Genomic DNA, 17,249 nt, shown 5'->3' on the forward strand with positions numbered 1-17,249 from the left:
AACTTTTCACCAGCATTAATGCAAAGTTGCAAATACTTTGATAATTCATGCATAAAATATAAAAGTAAAAGAGTGATGAATTTATTAAATTTTGTTGTCACATAATTTTAGAAAAGACCAGTATTATTAACCTGATAAGTATACATGTAATCTGTTAGGAAGTTAAAAGGACAAAATATGTTAGTATGTATTGTTGTTGTCAGTGTACCTGTCTGTTGTATCCATAGCGTACCTTTCCAGTGTCATGCGATCCTTCCATTCTTTCCCTGACTTGTGTCGATCCATGGGAATATTGTACTGTCAATGTGTGGTGTGTGTGTGTCTGCACCATAACACTGAAACCTGTGTATTTCCCTCCTTTGACTTGTCTCCTTCATTTGCTTTCTCATAACTGCATTCTGTAGCTGGCCATTTAGTGTAGATGATGATGATCATGATGAGAATGATAACCTAGTAAGTAGGCTAACAACTGCCTGCCAAATCACACTACCATACCTCTTAGTTGTGACTAATGCTTGCTGTATGTTGCAGCAATTTGTGTTTTGTACAACGTTATTTTGAGTGATTCGTTTTCTGTTTGAATACAAATTAACTGTGTGCTTGATTTGTTTTGCTTTATGTGTTTAACCACAAGCATTGATAAATAAATTTACTATGTGTATTGTTTAGTCCCCCCCCCCCCTGCTTGTTATACATGACCCCCTGACACAACCCAACATTGATTGCTTTTCTCAACTCTTAAAGATTTAGAACTCTCTGAGCAAAGACCTCGCATTTTATTGCATGCATCATTTTCTTATGGTATTCTTTTCATGCCTCTCTTTTTGCAGCAAACTGGCTTACTTCCGTAGTTGCTTTAGGTATTCTAGTGATCGGTATTAGTGTTCTGGATTTGATAGTGCTTTGTATTATTAATGTACGTTGATAAAAGATATAAAACCTGTGCTATAGTAGTGACCTTGATGTCTTGAGTATACAAACAGGAGCAGGATGAAAGTGGGATGCTTGGAACTGGTGATATTTGCCTCCTCCCAATTTGAGTTGAAACTTATCCATCAATATTTGACCGTTCTTTGGTTTACTTTGGTATTTCTTTCATTTTCTTATGTTTCCTGGGTTCTTTTAGTTTTCCCGTAAACTTCACCTGCTTATATTAGTTCCTTTTAGTTACACTACCCACATCATTCTATACATGCATCTTGTATTAATGCCTTGTCTGTAACAAACATGGAACTCTAGCTAACATTTCTAACAGTGGAGTTTAAAAAACCATACCAGCTGAAGGGGATGTAGTTGACAATGTGTTTGAAATGGCTCTGTCCTTCTGAGGCCTTAACACAAAAGTTATCCAGAAAGACAATTCCATCTGATAGTGTCCTTCAATGTTTAGAAATCTGTTCAGTGTTTTAAATGTTGGTGACTGCCTACTAAAGCTTGTTCACAAATAATATTGTCTCATTCTGTATTTATTTCTATTAACACTAAGAACGACAAACATTCTCTTGTGTGTTTCTTTTTTTTTTCTCTCTGTATCTCATTGCAGGACCATGAAAAGGGCAAGTTCTTTATCGGTTCTAAACAGTAGCTATACAGATATTGAGGTAGGCTTGGTATGTATTCCACCGTTGCTTTACTTCTTGTACAGATAGTGAGTAAAGATTTATGGGGAAATGCAGCATAACACTTAACAAATATTAACAAATGCGATGCATCGCTCTAGAAAGGTCTTTTTTGATGTTATTTCCTGTGTATGTGTATTTGTATGAAAGAGAATTAGTTGCCACATGCACACACACACACATACACACACACCAATACTTTGCGTTAGATGCACAGCAATATGCAATATTTCAATAGAAAAGATGCAGCTATTTTTCTAAAGCAAACAATCACATCTTTTTCGCAACTCCTCTATGGGCACATGCATACTGTTGTTGTATCATAAACTCTGAAGTTATAAATTTGAAAGTGACAGACAAACTTAATACATTCAGTGGTCAATATTATCCATCAGTACAGAAACAGGTTGAAATCATGATCACTGTTGAGGGCACTGATTTTGGGTTTTTACTTTTATTTATCAGGTATACAGTTACAAAAATATGTTTACCCACAGGTGATGCAATACTATTTACGGTGTATGATGTTATGAGTATGTTATTGTACCTAGGGAAACATTGAAAAAAACCACCAAAATATAAAATGTTTCAGATAGTGCAGCTTTAATACACTCTGTGTACACATCTTATATATAATTTACATCTTGTGTAAAAGTGCACAATATTCTGATTAGCTGCTGTACTATTGTGACATTACCGGTATTAGGTTCTCCAGTAGTGACCTTGAAGCTTTACTTTGCCATTTAAAATGCAGTGAAAAAAGACCATATATTTTAATTTGTTGCAGCCAACATCAAGAACCTTGAGCCAAAGAGGTAGAGTTGGTAGTCATGAAACACTTACAGCTAGCAGAAGAAGAAATTCAACACCCAAGTTTTCAGAAATCGCTTGAAAAAAATTCTAAAAAACCACAATATTCAACTGTGTGTAACCAGTCAACTTGTCGTTGTGAATAACTGTGTGTATTCAAACAAGAACTCTTATAAAACATACCTGTAGTAGACAAGATAGAACTTGATGTGTCATAACTCTATGGTTGATGTTTGTCTTTCAAGTGGAAACACAAATCAACCAATCTTTCTGTGTATGCATTGAGACAAATTCCAGTGATACTTGCCATTGTTTCAATTATTCTGTAGATGTCATGTTATTAAAACACAGAACCAAGCATACAGGATATTGACAAGAATTATGTGTTCATTGAAGAACTCCATCTTGTCAGTACCTACAACTTATTGGCAGTGTCAGAATTGTTCATAAATGCTAGTATCTAGTTATGTATGATGCTATATAGGTGAATTAGCAGCAGTATGTAGTACATAGATTGTCTGATATCTACCTAATGAGGGTACTGTAACATAGGAATGTGACCTGTCCTCATCAAATGGCTATGAAAAAAAACGTATGATCTCTGTGAAGGCATCAATATGTGTATCTGTTAGATTGATAACATTAGATGATGAGATATCAGCACCTCAATGATATAATGGTATACATTGTACATCAGTGCACCCTCTAATGATAGCTAAATTTTGTTGTTGTGAGTCCAAATGATAAAAACTGGGATTTCTTGTGAGTCATCACATAGTAAGAGATAGGAGAACACCAAAGTTTGGTGCGTCACTAGAAATTGTGTGCATCAGTGGCATGCCAAATTGGCTTAGAGGGCACACTGTTGTACATATACTAGACCATTGATTAGACATCATGAGAGTGGACAACTATATAGAATAGCAAACCAGATAGATGGCTGGTATTGTGATGGTGAGTTGGTGTCTTAGCTGTGTGCTGGTTACTATTGCAACTATTACTGATACTGTTACGTGTAGTAATTATTGCATTCTTAGAGCTGACAGGTCAGACCTATAAAATATGTCCATTCTAGAGTTATTATACTATTGCTGCTAATTCATGAATTTCTGACATTGCTAACCAGATGACTGACATCTTAATGTAACTTAGCATAGGTAGTCAAATGTGAGTGAGCTTTATCATATTTCTTTGTCATAACTGACATCTTCACATGAGACAAAATTTAACTTTCAGACATTGGAAAGGTCTCTGCATGTATCTTCACAAAGTGTGAGATATTACTATTATTAGTAAGCTATCAGATCTTTAGTATCCATGTAGGCCGTATCAGAGTACCTTGTGAAATACATCATCACCTTGGATACATGTGAATGGTGTCAGCAGCTTGATATGTATTGATATACATTATCAATTTGGAAACATTCATGTGCCGAAGTAGTCTTGCTGCTAGACCCCTTGGCTTATTCTACTCACTGTGAAGGTGACCAAAGGTTTCTGCTGAGGGCATTCGTCCTCAGTTGCACCTTTCAGGTGTAAAGCGACCTTCAGTCACTTGTGGTAACAGAAGAAAGCCTGAGGGCTAGCAGCTAGACTAGTGTCAAAGTGATGTGACACTAAGGTTTCAAAGTTCAATTTTGTCTTTTGTTGACATTCACAAGGACAACCTGTATATATCATTGCAAGCACCAAAAGTGGACAAAACATGTTTGTCAAATATCTAGCTGCAATCTAATCAAACCTAATGTAGACATTACATAATATTGACTGTGTTCATGCTTTGTTGTCAAAGTCATCTCCATCTTTGTACATTACTGTAGCTTTAACATTCTTCTGTTGGTGTAACTTGGCACAAAACTTACAGGACTGAAGAAATTTTGACATTCTTTTACTTGTAGTGTTATAGCCTTTTGCTTCGTGAACTGTAGCAGAGTAGAAATTCATATCAAAGTTGAAAGAGGGAGATTTAGTTTACAAAAAGAGAGATTTCACTATTAAGAGATGTGAAATAGTTAAGGAAGTAGAAAGGGTTTCCATGTAAAGACATGGAGTGTGAATGTTCACGTAAAAGAAGGCTGAATATTGCTGCAAGTAAAAGTTTGTTCAGGAAAACATTCTGATAAAATAAATTTGGTGACTTTTGTAAAGCAATGTTGCACTTTTTTTAATGCGAACTACTTGTAAGTGTGGAACATTTTGCAATAATGAAAAAATAGTCATTATGCCAAGATGTTGGAAAATTGTGAATATATGTATATTTGCCAATGATTTTGTTGTATTTGCTAGTGATAGTGAAATAGTCGTAAATTGTGGCTGGATTTACAATCACCAACTTATATTGTAATGACAGGACAATTGTATAATGTAGTGTAAAAATGTGATATCTTGCAATCATGTCATACATTTAGAAAAAATCATTTCAGTTGAATGATTTACTGTGTTTCCCCCCAACATTTCATATGACCAGTACAGAATAAATCTTGTATGAGCTAACAAGGGAAATAAAGCGTTGTATTTTTAGCTCATTTGAATATCAGTTTATTGTACATATGTTGATGTTGAATTCTAGTAGATTTTTGCATTCTTTTACATTGCTCTGTTTGTATTGGTAAGCAGAGTTCATAATCTGAGATGGTTTGTACTCCCCAAATTCCAACTGTTTATTTATTATTGCAATAGATTTTGTACTGTTTTATTTGCAACTGTGTTTCAAACTGGTGTGTCACTCTTCAAATAGTAGCAGTCTTCATAGATAGGAATAAGTACAATTGCCCAATCTTTCTTTCAGTGTTTGGTCAAAATACCACTGTCAGCAACTCTGATTTCTAGTGCTCATAGCATAACTTAAAATGCAGCATCGCCTCTTACATTTATTGCTTGTATTACATGTACCATATTTTTTTTAATTTTCCTTTTCTTGTCAGTTGTGTAGCATGATAAGTATTTCAAAGTATTGGTATGACGTGTGTGTAAACAGACAATGCGGTGTTACCAGTCAACCAGCTGTGTCAGCACTGGCCTCTTTGAAGGTTTCTGTACATTACTGCAAGTCGTACACAATATCATGATTCTTGTCTCTATGGCAACTGTATTTGTAAATGCACATTTCTGAATTCACTTGCATTTATACCATAACTTATCCAAATGTAGTACCATCCTGTTGTATTGTCAGTTAGTGTGTTCTGGGCAGATACCCCAGTTATACATGATACTGGTATGAAAAAGGAGTAACGCTGAATATAGTATAGGCTTTATTTTAGACTGATAGTCTTTCATTAATACATCTTCTCTGTATGAGTTTAATCCATCCAATTCAATGTTCTACAGCTAATTGACCATCACTACCACCACCACCATCACCATCACAGAATGATTTTGTAGCACTGCCAAAAATAAAATATAAAGTTTTTTAGACTAGGACACACCAGTGGAAAAAATTTCAGCATTTCTTACTTATGTAATTTTTTTCTTTCCAGATCTCTTGTATATTTCAAATTATATGTCAAATTTTTAATTTGTTTCTGATGAGTATATTGTATGCATGTTAATTATATTAGATTCCTTATTTCGGAGTTTTCTCTGTATGGATTGTATAAATGAGAATGGAAACGCTTGGGGAGATAATACTGGTATATACTTCAAGTAAATGTGGATTTTGCCAATATTGTACCGTATAAGATTACTATTGAAAATATGTCCATGCACAAATGAATAAAGTAATATCAGTATAAATTATGTCATATGTTGTCCTAATTGGTTTTAATGTAGGAGTGTCTTTGTGTGAATTGAATATTGTGAGAGAATGGAATGAACTGTGTCATTATCTTAGTTATCTACATGTCACTAAAATATATGGGTTTGTCTGAAAGAGTTCTGGACGAATTATATGCTGTGAAATCAGACTGATATAAATCAAGTAATCTGTTCCGATAAATTACTACTACAAATCATATCAATAATGTATTCAACCCTCAAACTTATATTTCTATTCTAGTTAATTATGTTATTTGTTCATTTGGAAGGAAAGTCAAATAATGGGAGCTGCCCTTTGTTTTTGCAATCAATAAAGAAGATGTGTGAATAAAACAGACCATAAGCGGAAGCTGAACTTGCCCTGTTAACAGACCTGCATGAGAACACACTACTTGTCTGTGATGCGAATCGATGATGTGTAAAACCCCGTGGTGTTATAGCGCCATCTATCGTTGTACAATCATATAATATCTTTGACTAAACACGTACGTGACACACGTCAATATAACGGAATTATGGTTTCAATATGATTCTTGTTTTGTTTTACAGAAGGAAATTTCTGTACATGATTGTATAGATTATGGCCAATGACTCATTTTATCGATCGCATGTATGGAAAAATGTCGATCGCCCGCCCTATAGAATGGTATAAAAGATGAAAAAAATGTTTGCAAAGAGTAACTTTTTTGTTTGAATACATGTAGTACATGTATGTTATAGTGGCAACTAAATACAGGTGATGAGTTGCTGGCAAAAGTTCTCCGACGTCATGAAATCGTCCTTGCATTTATATTTACTTTGGAATTTACATCGAATTCGTATTTTTCACGGACAGTTGGATTGTTTTTGTTTTCTTTGTAAATGAATAAAAATTATTAAAACATACAAAAGACGTGGTAGATGTTTTGACTAGTTTGAATCTTACGTTAGTGTTGATAGTTTGACTAGTTTTAATATAATAATAATAATAATATAATAATGTTGGTTTTATATAGCGCTTTCCCAATTCCCATCCAGTCTGGGTGCTCAAAACTCTTTACAATTATTAACCCGTGGCTCGGATGAACGACCCTTTATACTTCCTCAACTCCCTGGGGAACATACAATCCATTGCAGCCTTTATAAGCGCATGGGATTAAAGCATTCACATTGCAACCTCTATCCTACCAGGTCCCCAATTATACAGCTGGTTTGACTGAGGCACAGTCATGGTTCAAATCTTGCTCAAGGACTTTGGCCACTCAGAAACAAACGGCATCGATGGGGCTCGAACGTTAGTGTTGTCTGTTGATAGTTTGACCAGTTTTAATTGTACACGTTAATGTTTATAGTTTGACTAGTTTTAATTGTACACGTTAATGTTTATAGTTTGACCAGTTTTAATTGTACACGTTAATCATAGTTTGACCAATTTTAATCGTACGTTAATGTTGATAGTTTTGACCAGTTTTAATTGTCATGTTAATGTCGATATATTGAAAGGTAAGATAAAATATGTCTGGCCAATTCCTAAATCATATTTATTTAATTAATTGATTAACAAAAGACATCATAGTATCTAAAACAACAACAACAACAACAACAACAACAACAATGACGACGACGACGACGACGACATCATCATCAACAACTATCCCGATGTGAGAATATTTAAACATGTGAAACTTCAATAGCTGTAGCAACCCTTTTTTGTAACCGTTTGTTACAACGACTTCATTGCAATATCCTGCACATTATTGAATTGCCTGTGGTAGTACACTGCATAGTAAGCTTGTGGTGCAATGTATCTAATCAAATTGATTTTAGGGCTCGAGCTCCCACCCAAAATCAACACCCCAATGTCTAATTATTGAAATTTTAACAATTTTCAGTAAATTGTTGTTGGTTGTCTATTAATCGGGAAAAAGATTTCTAGTGGTAGTAGTCTAGTCTGCCCACACCTGTGAATTTTTAGCGCATAGACTTTCACAGCTTGAAAATTATCATATATCATGTTTATAAAGTCATAGATACTTGTCTGTGATAAAGTCAAGTGTACAAGTTGAACTAGAGCGCCACCAAACTTTGAACGATATATTCTATATGTGCGGTGACCTTTCATCTCTTGAAATGGTTGTTTGTTGATAATCAACTACAATGATGTTCGGTCTGTGGATGAATATATGAAATTCCTAGCACCATTTATTAAAGTTCAAATGTGAAAAAATGATTAGATAAACACTGTTAATTGATCAAATAAAGGATATTACACCATTTAATATCTTACCATTAAAAAAAAAGTCGTAGCTCATATTATTGTTGGTACTAATTTATGTGCGCGTAATGCGATTTTACAAAATATGTGCGTAAGCTGGCTCGGGAGTGTTATGCTATGGTTGTACAAGTAGACGGAGACATTTAATCGAAATGTTTCCTCCCACTGTCAATTTTACATATAGAAACACAGCCTGGACTCCATAAAAACAAACAACTTGCGATTTGGTAAGTCTGATGTTCTTTATAAATCGCTGTCACAAAGTGTGTCCCACATAAAGCACGGTGGACCCGTAAAATGAGATCAGAATGTGTTGCAGGTGTTCACGGCTGCAGTGTCATAAGAGGCTTCGAGCTTCTAAAACTTGAAGTCGGAAGCGGACAAATACCCTGTTTAGCGGGTTATTTATACGATGAACCTCGCATTCTGCACAATTGATATCACCAGACTAACTTAAATTCACCATGTCGGTCGTATACAATGTAAATTAATGGTGGTAAACTGTGCCATGGATATTTTATATGTGTTGTGAGACTGAGAGACGTATCGAAATATTGTGCAATCTATCAACAAACTCTTCAGCAAGTTGTAGGTACTGGGTGTACATGTCATTGATTTCGATAGCAAGCTATATCATATGTAATCTCCAAATTTAATTTACAGGACATTAAATAGCGGAGCGTGTCCAGTGGTACATTATCATAGCAACATCAACACAACAGACAATCAAAATGTGTGACAGTCATCTGTTGAGACCTCACACCCCAGTTGGAGAGGTCGAACACGTTGATCACCTTTCCGAACAGATTGGAAATCTATTTCTTAACCAAGAATACAGTGACATAACATTTGCTGTGGAGAATACAAAGTTTCATGCACACAGGGTGATTTTAGCAGCAAGATGTGAATATTTCAGGTAAGATTAACAATATTGAATTATCATTTTTAGATATTATGTTTTTAATAACATTTGTGTAAACTGTAGTTTATATATACATGGTTTCTATTTTTACACAAGTACTACAAGTTTATTAGTGTTGTTTTTGTAACATGAGACATTAGTTTCTGAACCTCATCTGCCACTTCATCCATAAATCTATTATCAAAGTATATCAATACACTGATATAGTTACCTTAAACATGAAAATATAAATATTCTATATCCATATTTTCCTTGGAACAAAAATGTGTTCATGTTATTTGTAACAAATTGACATGAAATGAAAATAAAATGAGCAAAAGGCATGATGATACATGATATACATATAGATACACTGCTATGAAATGAGCAATAAACTGCATTTAAACAAATTTTGAGATATATGAATAGACAACACAGTGTTAACTCTTATATGGTAATCTCTGTATAGGGTTTGTTGTAATAATGTTTTTGTTACAGGGAAACATGTTGTACTTGTATTATAAATATAAGTTTTTGGGGACATGAAAGCCAGTGTTCAATGTAACATCATTTACTGTCAAGAGGTATAATATAACATATTTGAAATAAATGATGCCTGGCTGGTTTGTTATGCTAAGGCCATAGTGTACCCTTATTGTTAACATTTCAGGGACTAAGGGTATCTTTACTTTCTCTTTCAGAGCACTTTTGTTTGGGGGGATGCGAGAATCAAGACCTGAATGTACAGAAATTGAACTGAAAGACACCACATCACAAGCCTTTCATGCACTACTCAAATATATTTACACTGGTAAAATGAATTTACAAGATCTGAAAGAAGACGCTTTGCTAGATATCCTTGGACTAGCCCATCGCTATGGATTTACTGACCTGGAATTATCAATTTCTGACTACCTGAGGGCAACTTTGAACATCCACAATGTGTGTCTTATCTATGATGTAGCTAGTTTGTATCAGCTGAGGTCACTCAAAGAAACATGTTTTAGTTTCATGGACAATAATGCAGCTGATGTTATGAGTAGTGGGGCATTTATAGCCCTCTCAGAGGTGAGTGAGTGAGTTTCTATGGAACTTGGTCATTTTTCTTTTGAGTTATTTTGCATGTCATATTTTGTGGGGAATGATTTAGTATAGTTAGCATAGTCAGGGTATGATTTGTATAAGGCAACATGATAAGTCAACATGATGTTAAAAAACAAGGCCTTGTTATGAATTTAGAGACCCATAGGTACTACTACAGATTAGATTGTTCCATCATGTGGTGTTTGTGTTTGTTCCAAAATAAATATAAAAATGAATCTGATACAGGTTTGTATGATGGGTAACTGTTGATTGTTTAAATTCTATGTGTTGCCCATCCATCCTATATAAGAGCAGGATAAAGCTAGTATTATTTCATTTGAAACATTTGTATCTGTTTGGTTTTAGAATTGTAGACGATAAAAGTTTTTGTATCTTTGACTTTTACAAATGATTACTGATCAGATTACATGTATTTAGTATACACACAGTGTACATACATGTGTATTACTTATTCTAGTCAACAGAGACACATGTAACATGATTGCTATACTGTAACATGAAATCATCTTATTGAATTCTTGAAGTGCACAGGCATTGTGAACTATTGCAACTACCTCACTAAGAGTGCACATTAGTTACATATATATTGAAAGAACGTCATCAGTTTTGGTGTAGATTTGAAATCATATCTGTTTCCTTTCCAGTCTGCTCTAACAGAAGTGATATCAAGAGACTCATTCTGTGCCATAGAGATTGACATCTTTACTGCTGTCTTAGAGTGGAGTAAGGCCAACTCTGATGTGGATCCTACTAACATAGTCCGGTCTGTCAGACTACCTTTAATGACTCTGCAGGATCTACTAAACATTGTTAGACCTACAAACTTGGTGTCGCCTGATTCTATCCTGGATGCAATTAAGATGAGGGAAGAAAGTAAAGATATGGAACTGAAGTATAGAGGATATATGTGTAAGTGATTGTAGCATCTCAAATAGACTGGAGTGGGGAGAGGTGGGGGGGAGTGGGGGTGGGGGTGGAAAGATATGAACTGTATCGACATAGTTAATCAGAAGCGGATTCCATTTCATAACACCCTTTACTTCACGTGATTGTCAATATGTGCGTACATTGCCAAGTTCATTTAATTTTGTTGTCTATGGCCACTGGCAGGGTCTGTGTCTGTGTCTCTGTCGCAGTCTCTGTCTGTGTCTGTGTCAGTGTCTGTGTCTGTGTCTGTCATTACCATAGCAATCGTTGTGTCCAGGTTTCAACTTTCTCACTGGGTAGCAGTAGCTCTTATTCAGAGAATCACTTTTGAATTTGATTTGTAGCATCAGAAGATAACGTAGCCACCATACGACATGGAAGTCAGGTGATACGAGGTGAGATGAAAGCAGCATTGCTGGATGGAGACTCTACAAACTATGACTTAGATAGAGGATTTACCAGACATCCCATAGATGAACCTACTGGTAATGGTGGTATTGTTATCAAACTAGGAAAACCATGCATTATTAATACTATAAGAATGTTACTATGGGACAGAGATATGAGGTATGATATGTCTAAGTTGAAAGATGAATACTCATAGCAAATAGCAAATATTTAAATATAGACAACTGTCTGTGGTACATCATAACAAATATGTAAAGCATGGTGTAAGTGTTGCTTTCACGGATTCCATTCATTTATGTTCTGAGTAACAAGTTTTATTCTCTTCATCTTTAAAAGTAATATAGCAATTATCATTCACCATTTGCTGTGAGATATTAGAGTTTGCTTAATAATATCTGCTATTAAAGTTTGCCATTTAGCATTTTGATTTTGACTGAGATAGTTGTTTGATGTAACTGTATGTAGGACACCATGCATTAATTACTGTCTTGTGATTTTGGTGAAGATTTGTTTATCCTTGAGTGACTTATCTAGACTTTTATCACTTGCAGGTCCTACTCTTACTACATTGAAGTGTCAATGGATGACATAGACTGGGTGAAAGTCGTAGACCATACAAACTATCTGTGTCGGTCTTGGCAGACACTGCACTTCCCTCAGAAGGTTATCAGGTATGTGTAATAAATTAGATGACCTTTGACCTGTAATCTCTGTAGTGCTCACATTACACTCCTGTAGTGTTCATCCTTGTTTGATCAGCTTACCAGTGCTGAGAACTGAAAGCTGTATTTCTAATGCAAGTGAAATGACAAAGACAATCTGTCAAATTTCATGATTATATCTGTCTTAGTAATTCATTTCCATTGTAGGAATTTTGTAATTAAATTGGGCAACTGTTAACTATTGTTTGTTATTGTCTATCCTACCAGCTATATCCGTGTTGTTGGTGTCCATAACACAGTCAACAAAGTCTTTCACCTAGTGTCTTTTGAGTGTTTCTACACAGCCAAACCATTCACCTTAGACAGTGGTATTCTCGGTAAGAAATTCTCGTTTACCATCATTATTATTTGAAGTATGTATTCCAGTATATACTTACAGTCAAACTGATATGAAAGGGAAGCTAGACATAATCTGTAACTTACTCTCATTTTTGCTGAATAGCTATGCCATCTAGCTTTGTTATTTTCTGATGTCAGGTTTATATAGTTTTGTTTCTTTGTTATTTAGTTGTAGGTCACTAGATGATCCTTCAATTTACATAGAAACAAAATAATGAATACATCTGGATTAAGGCTTCTGTTGTTAGACTAAAATAATCAAATGAAGTGCAAAGGTTGTTTGTAATACACAGCTGATCAACTGAGTAAAGAGCATTGAACTTTCAATCTGTCTGTGTGGACAATCTTTGTCAGAATGATAAATTCCATAGTTACAGCTGACCTATTTTAATTAGGTTATTATACCCCACCACCTGTAGGTCAGCTGTAACTATGGAACTTGTCATTCTGATAAAGAATCATTGATCAGGACAGATCAAAATCTCTATGCTCTTTATGAAGTTGATGTACTTGAATGTGAGCTGTTTGATAACACCAGGTATCCAAAAGTATGGATATTACAAAGCCACTGTATTGCTGACTTGCCTAAGTATTAGAAATCACATGATTGTAGTCTGCAAAATAATATTTGTCAACCTGGCCCTCTAGGACAGTGTATATGGAAATCACAAAATTATTATTTTAATTCCTGTAACAGGAAATTTGAAACAATGGGTATCCAAGATGGTTTTATGTGAAATGTTAATGAAATTGATTGGTTGTCATTTTGCTTTGAACAGAGCCAAATGAGAATGTTGCCACAATCCGAGCTAGTGCCTGTGTGATAGAGGGAGTAAGTAGGAGTAGGAATGCCTTACTGAATGGTGACACCAAGAATTATGACTGGGACTCTGGCTACACATGTCATCAGCTTGGAAGTGGGGCTATAGTAGTTCAGTTAGCACAGCCATTTGTTATTGGGTCCATGAGGTGAGTTTAGCACAGCTATTCGTTATTGGGTCTATGAGGTGAATGTAGCTGAAGTATTAAGAAGATATTTAAAATGACACAATCATCTTTTATTTGGTAGAAATCAACTATAGTATTTATTTTGTGACTAGGAATGTCCATGTAGCTTTTTAAGGAAATATGTAAATTGTTAGATTGTCTAAAACGGTGGTACAGTGACAAAAAAAATGTTCAAAGTTGTTGTTCCATTGTGTAGACTTATTATTAGTTGGGGTTCTGACATTTGACTGTCTGTAGTAGCCTTTCTTGGCCTTAGAGACATATCACATAGTCACAATTGTATTTTTCAAATCCTACAGACTTCTTTTATGGGACTGTGATGATAGAAGCTATAGTTACTACATTGAAGTCTCCTGTGACCAGCATCACTGGTATAGAGTTGCTGAAAAATCAAGGGAGGCATGCAAGTAAGTTTGGTGTTGACAGTTCACAGTGACATGGTAATAAACAGTCATTCAATGTAAATAGCGCCATCTAGTGGTGTATCTAGCTTTAAACTTTAAATGTCAATGTCAGATTAGAATTAAAATAAAATTAAAATTTTGGTGTGTGAACAAGTTGTCTGGCAGAGATGTTGAAGTTTGCCTCAAACAAGATAAACCACATGACTCTATAGATAAGATTGTAGTAATTCAAGTACATGGGGACCAAAGGGGTACAACGATTGGGGTTTCATTCACCAAGGAAGCTGTTGTGAGTCATGTGACATTGTCTGTGGATCTGTGATAGACATGCTGTTATACAAATAGTTAGATGTTCCATGAAAGGTCTGTGTCAATTGCATCATGAAATATGTCAGTAAAATTACAGACTGAATTAAAAGATAAATGCATACTAAGTTGTATTGTTACTTTCATAGATCTTGGCAGACCATCATGTTTGAAAAAAGGCCGGTTACTTTCATCAAGATTGTTGGTACTCATAACACAGCTAATGAGGTAATGACTGAGTTCTTAATTCTGCTTTACATGTTACATGTATAAACTTGTTTTGAAACCTGCCCAGAAAATGAGAATGAGAAACTGAAATTACTGGTAGATCAGTTGTTTCACAATTTGTACAATAAGGAAGCATAAATGTTTATTAAGCTGTGTATAATATGAAACCCTGAAGAAAAATCAAATTAAAATTGAAGAATAACGTGTGAAACGTAAAATAAGATTTTAGTGAGTCTGGTAAGGCTGCAGAGCGTAAGTAATATATTCAATATGTCTTATAATTACATAGTAAGTCTTTGAATTCAGATTTTGAGTTCATGTAGGCATTTTCCACCCCCCAACCAAAAAAGATCGAGTAACCCTGAAAGGGGAAAAATCCAGAAAGTTTGACTGTTACTAATTGTTGATTTAATATATGTCTACAGGTATTCCACTGTGTACATTTTGAGTGTCCAGCCCAACTTATGGGTAGTACACAAGAAGAACAACCAGTACCGTCCACAGGGGGTGCCACAGTGGCATCAGCACAGCCTGCCGATGTTGCTTTAGTAACAGTCAACCATGCCCAAGGTGCCATGGCAGCTGCAGGGCTGCCCCCAGGTCATCACCCATTCTTACCACATGGTGGTGGTGGTGGTGGTGGTTGTGGTGGTAGTACAGGGGGTGGCAGTGGTGTATTTCGGTTTTAAGAGAGATTGCTCAAATGACAACCCCCTTCAACAGTTCAGTTTCATACATTAGCTATACCGTACTGTCGTTTTATACACAGATACATGTATAGATTTGTATTGGATCATTTGTTGCTGTTACTTAGTCATTGATTTTTAATCATGTTTACACATAACATTAGTTTATTGTGTTGTATCTTTATACATTCAATACAAATAGGATAATTTGGATTTTACTTATTTGAAGAGAAGTGTGTTCATCTCTATCCAGTTTTTAAAGAAATTATACTTCTGTGAAAAAAAAATCCATGAATTTTTAAATCTTTAGCAATAAAATTCTAAATGTGTGTTGAAAACAATTAAAATTATATCAAAGAGCAAAGAGTGTCTTTGCGACACTGAATAGGCTTACCTTGAAAACGAAAGTGATCTGTATTACACTCTTGCCAGTGGGGGCGCTTGTTACTTTGACCCTAAGCAAGAAGACTAATAATGTATGAAGTAAGATGGCATAGTACAATTGGGTGTTGACTGTGATCTGGAGTTGTCAGCAACTTAGAAACAAGTGCAATTTATGAAATTATTAGGTGACGTCTTTTTATCATCTTTATTATCAATACTAAGTGTACTAAGTGTGACAACCAATCATGTATGTTTAACACTTCATGAAGAAGTGAACATCCACTAACCTCCTGTGTTTAACAAATTCTAGTCAACTGCTACAATGTAAAGTCAGTGTATCATTCAGTAAGTAGAACAGATTTATAGAATCTGGTGCAGACATAGTAATAGTTACAATTGTCAACTCACCACTGCCTATTTCTACACAACTGAAACCATATAACTTTGATATCAAAAGCAATTCAGTGAAACAATGTTTCCTTTTTTTGACAAATTAACTTGAGATTCTGTTTTTTTAACCAACGTTTTTTTATTGATGATGTTGGTATTTAATATTACACACACACACAGACGAACACAGTGTATACACACACGTACGTACACACATGTACACACACACACACACACACACACACACACACACATGTATGTATACACATGTACATGGCTGCACAGATGTACACACATACACACATACATGTATGTATACACATGTACATGGCTGCACAGATGTATACACATGTACACACATCCACACACACATGTATACACATATGTACACACATACCTGTGATATCAATTCATTTTGTTCATCTAGTAATATTTATGTTATGCAGTTAACATTTGTGCAACGGAAGTATAGCTCCTTTAAGTTTGAGTTGTATTTTTAGAATCTTGACACCTGTGTTATCATCATGTTGTGATAAACCATAGACCCCACACATGTAGCGTCTATTGATAAACTATGAAACCACACATCTCACGTAGTGTTGGCAAAAACATACAGATTTCATACATGTTTATATCTTTCATTCTGCTTGATTTCCAAAGTGTTATGTACATTTCATAGTGTATAGTAGTAGTTAGCTAAGGCTTGCCATGAAGTGTTATGTATATTTCATAGTGCATAGTAGTAGTTAGCTAAGATGTCTTGCCATGAAGTGTTATGTATATTTCATAGTGCATAGTAGTAGTTCGCTATTAAGGCTTGCCATGTACAGGGTAGATATAGTGTAGTTTAGTATTTTATATTGCAGATATGGTATTATAGCTGTATAGACAATGTTCAAGAGATTGTAATGCTACCATGTTAATCAATTTTGGTTTGAATTGTGGTACAATGTACATTTTTATCAGTATTGCAAATTGTCAAGCATTGATGTATGTTTCAACTCTT

At 35.0% G+C, this 17,249-nt stretch overlaps 2 protein-coding genes across 12 annotated transcripts in view; both read left to right on the top strand.

Annotated features, from left to right (window-relative positions):
• The window catches only part of LOC144447534 (kinesin light chain-like), a 37,988-nt gene extending 31,824 nt beyond the window's left edge, over window positions 1–6,164 (top strand). For 6 of the 11 annotated variants that reach the window (XM_078137591.1, XM_078137643.1, XM_078137584.1 and 3 more), the window contains 2 exons: window positions 1,544–1,610; window positions 2,407–6,164. In XM_078137591.1, coding sequence (XP_077993717.1) covers window positions 1,544–1,610; window positions 2,407–2,511 — 172 coding nt within the window. In that variant the 3' untranslated portion in view covers window positions 2,512–6,164. The remainder of the gene's footprint in view (window positions 1–1,543; window positions 1,611–2,406) is intronic. The other 5 variants (XM_078137652.1, XM_078137599.1, XM_078137667.1 and 2 more) reach the window with 2 other exon arrangements.
• A 2,373-nt stretch (window positions 6,165–8,537) lies between these two features.
• LOC144450947 (BTB/POZ domain-containing protein 9-like) lies at window positions 8,538–16,410 on the top strand. Its single transcript, XM_078141709.1, has 11 exons — window positions 8,538–8,663; window positions 9,100–9,352; window positions 10,039–10,405; window positions 11,086–11,350; window positions 11,713–11,935; window positions 12,328–12,447; window positions 12,706–12,815; window positions 13,617–13,806; window positions 14,145–14,252; window positions 14,705–14,783; window positions 15,209–16,410. Exons 2-11 carry the CDS (start codon window positions 9,168–9,170, stop codon window positions 15,470–15,472), a joined length of 1,911 nt encoding a protein of 636 aa, XP_077997835.1. The 5' UTR covers window positions 8,538–8,663; window positions 9,100–9,167; the 3' UTR covers window positions 15,473–16,410.
• Window positions 16,411–17,249: the final 839 nt, after the last annotated feature.

This window comes from Glandiceps talaboti, chromosome 2 (genome assembly GCF_964340395.1).
Source record: "Glandiceps talaboti chromosome 2, keGlaTala1.1, whole genome shotgun sequence".
In the NCBI taxonomy this organism is placed as follows: Eukaryota; Metazoa; Hemichordata; class Enteropneusta; family Spengelidae; genus Glandiceps; species Glandiceps talaboti.

What these genes read in the sequence shown, in the direction of transcription:
- LOC144450947 (XM_078141709.1), top strand. Translation starts at nt 9,168, where the DNA reads ATGTGTGACAGTCATCTGTTGAGACCTCACACCCCAGTTGGAGAGGTC. An exon ending in CATTTATAGCCCTCTCAGAG is followed by an intron (nt 10,406 to 11,085) that starts GTGAGTGAGTGA and finishes TTTCCTTTCCAG; the next exon opens with TCTGCTCTAACAGAAGTGAT. An exon ending in GAAGTATAGAGGATATATGT is followed by an intron (nt 11,351 to 11,712) that starts GTAAGTGATTGT and finishes TTTGATTTGTAG; the next exon opens with CATCAGAAGATAACGTAGCC.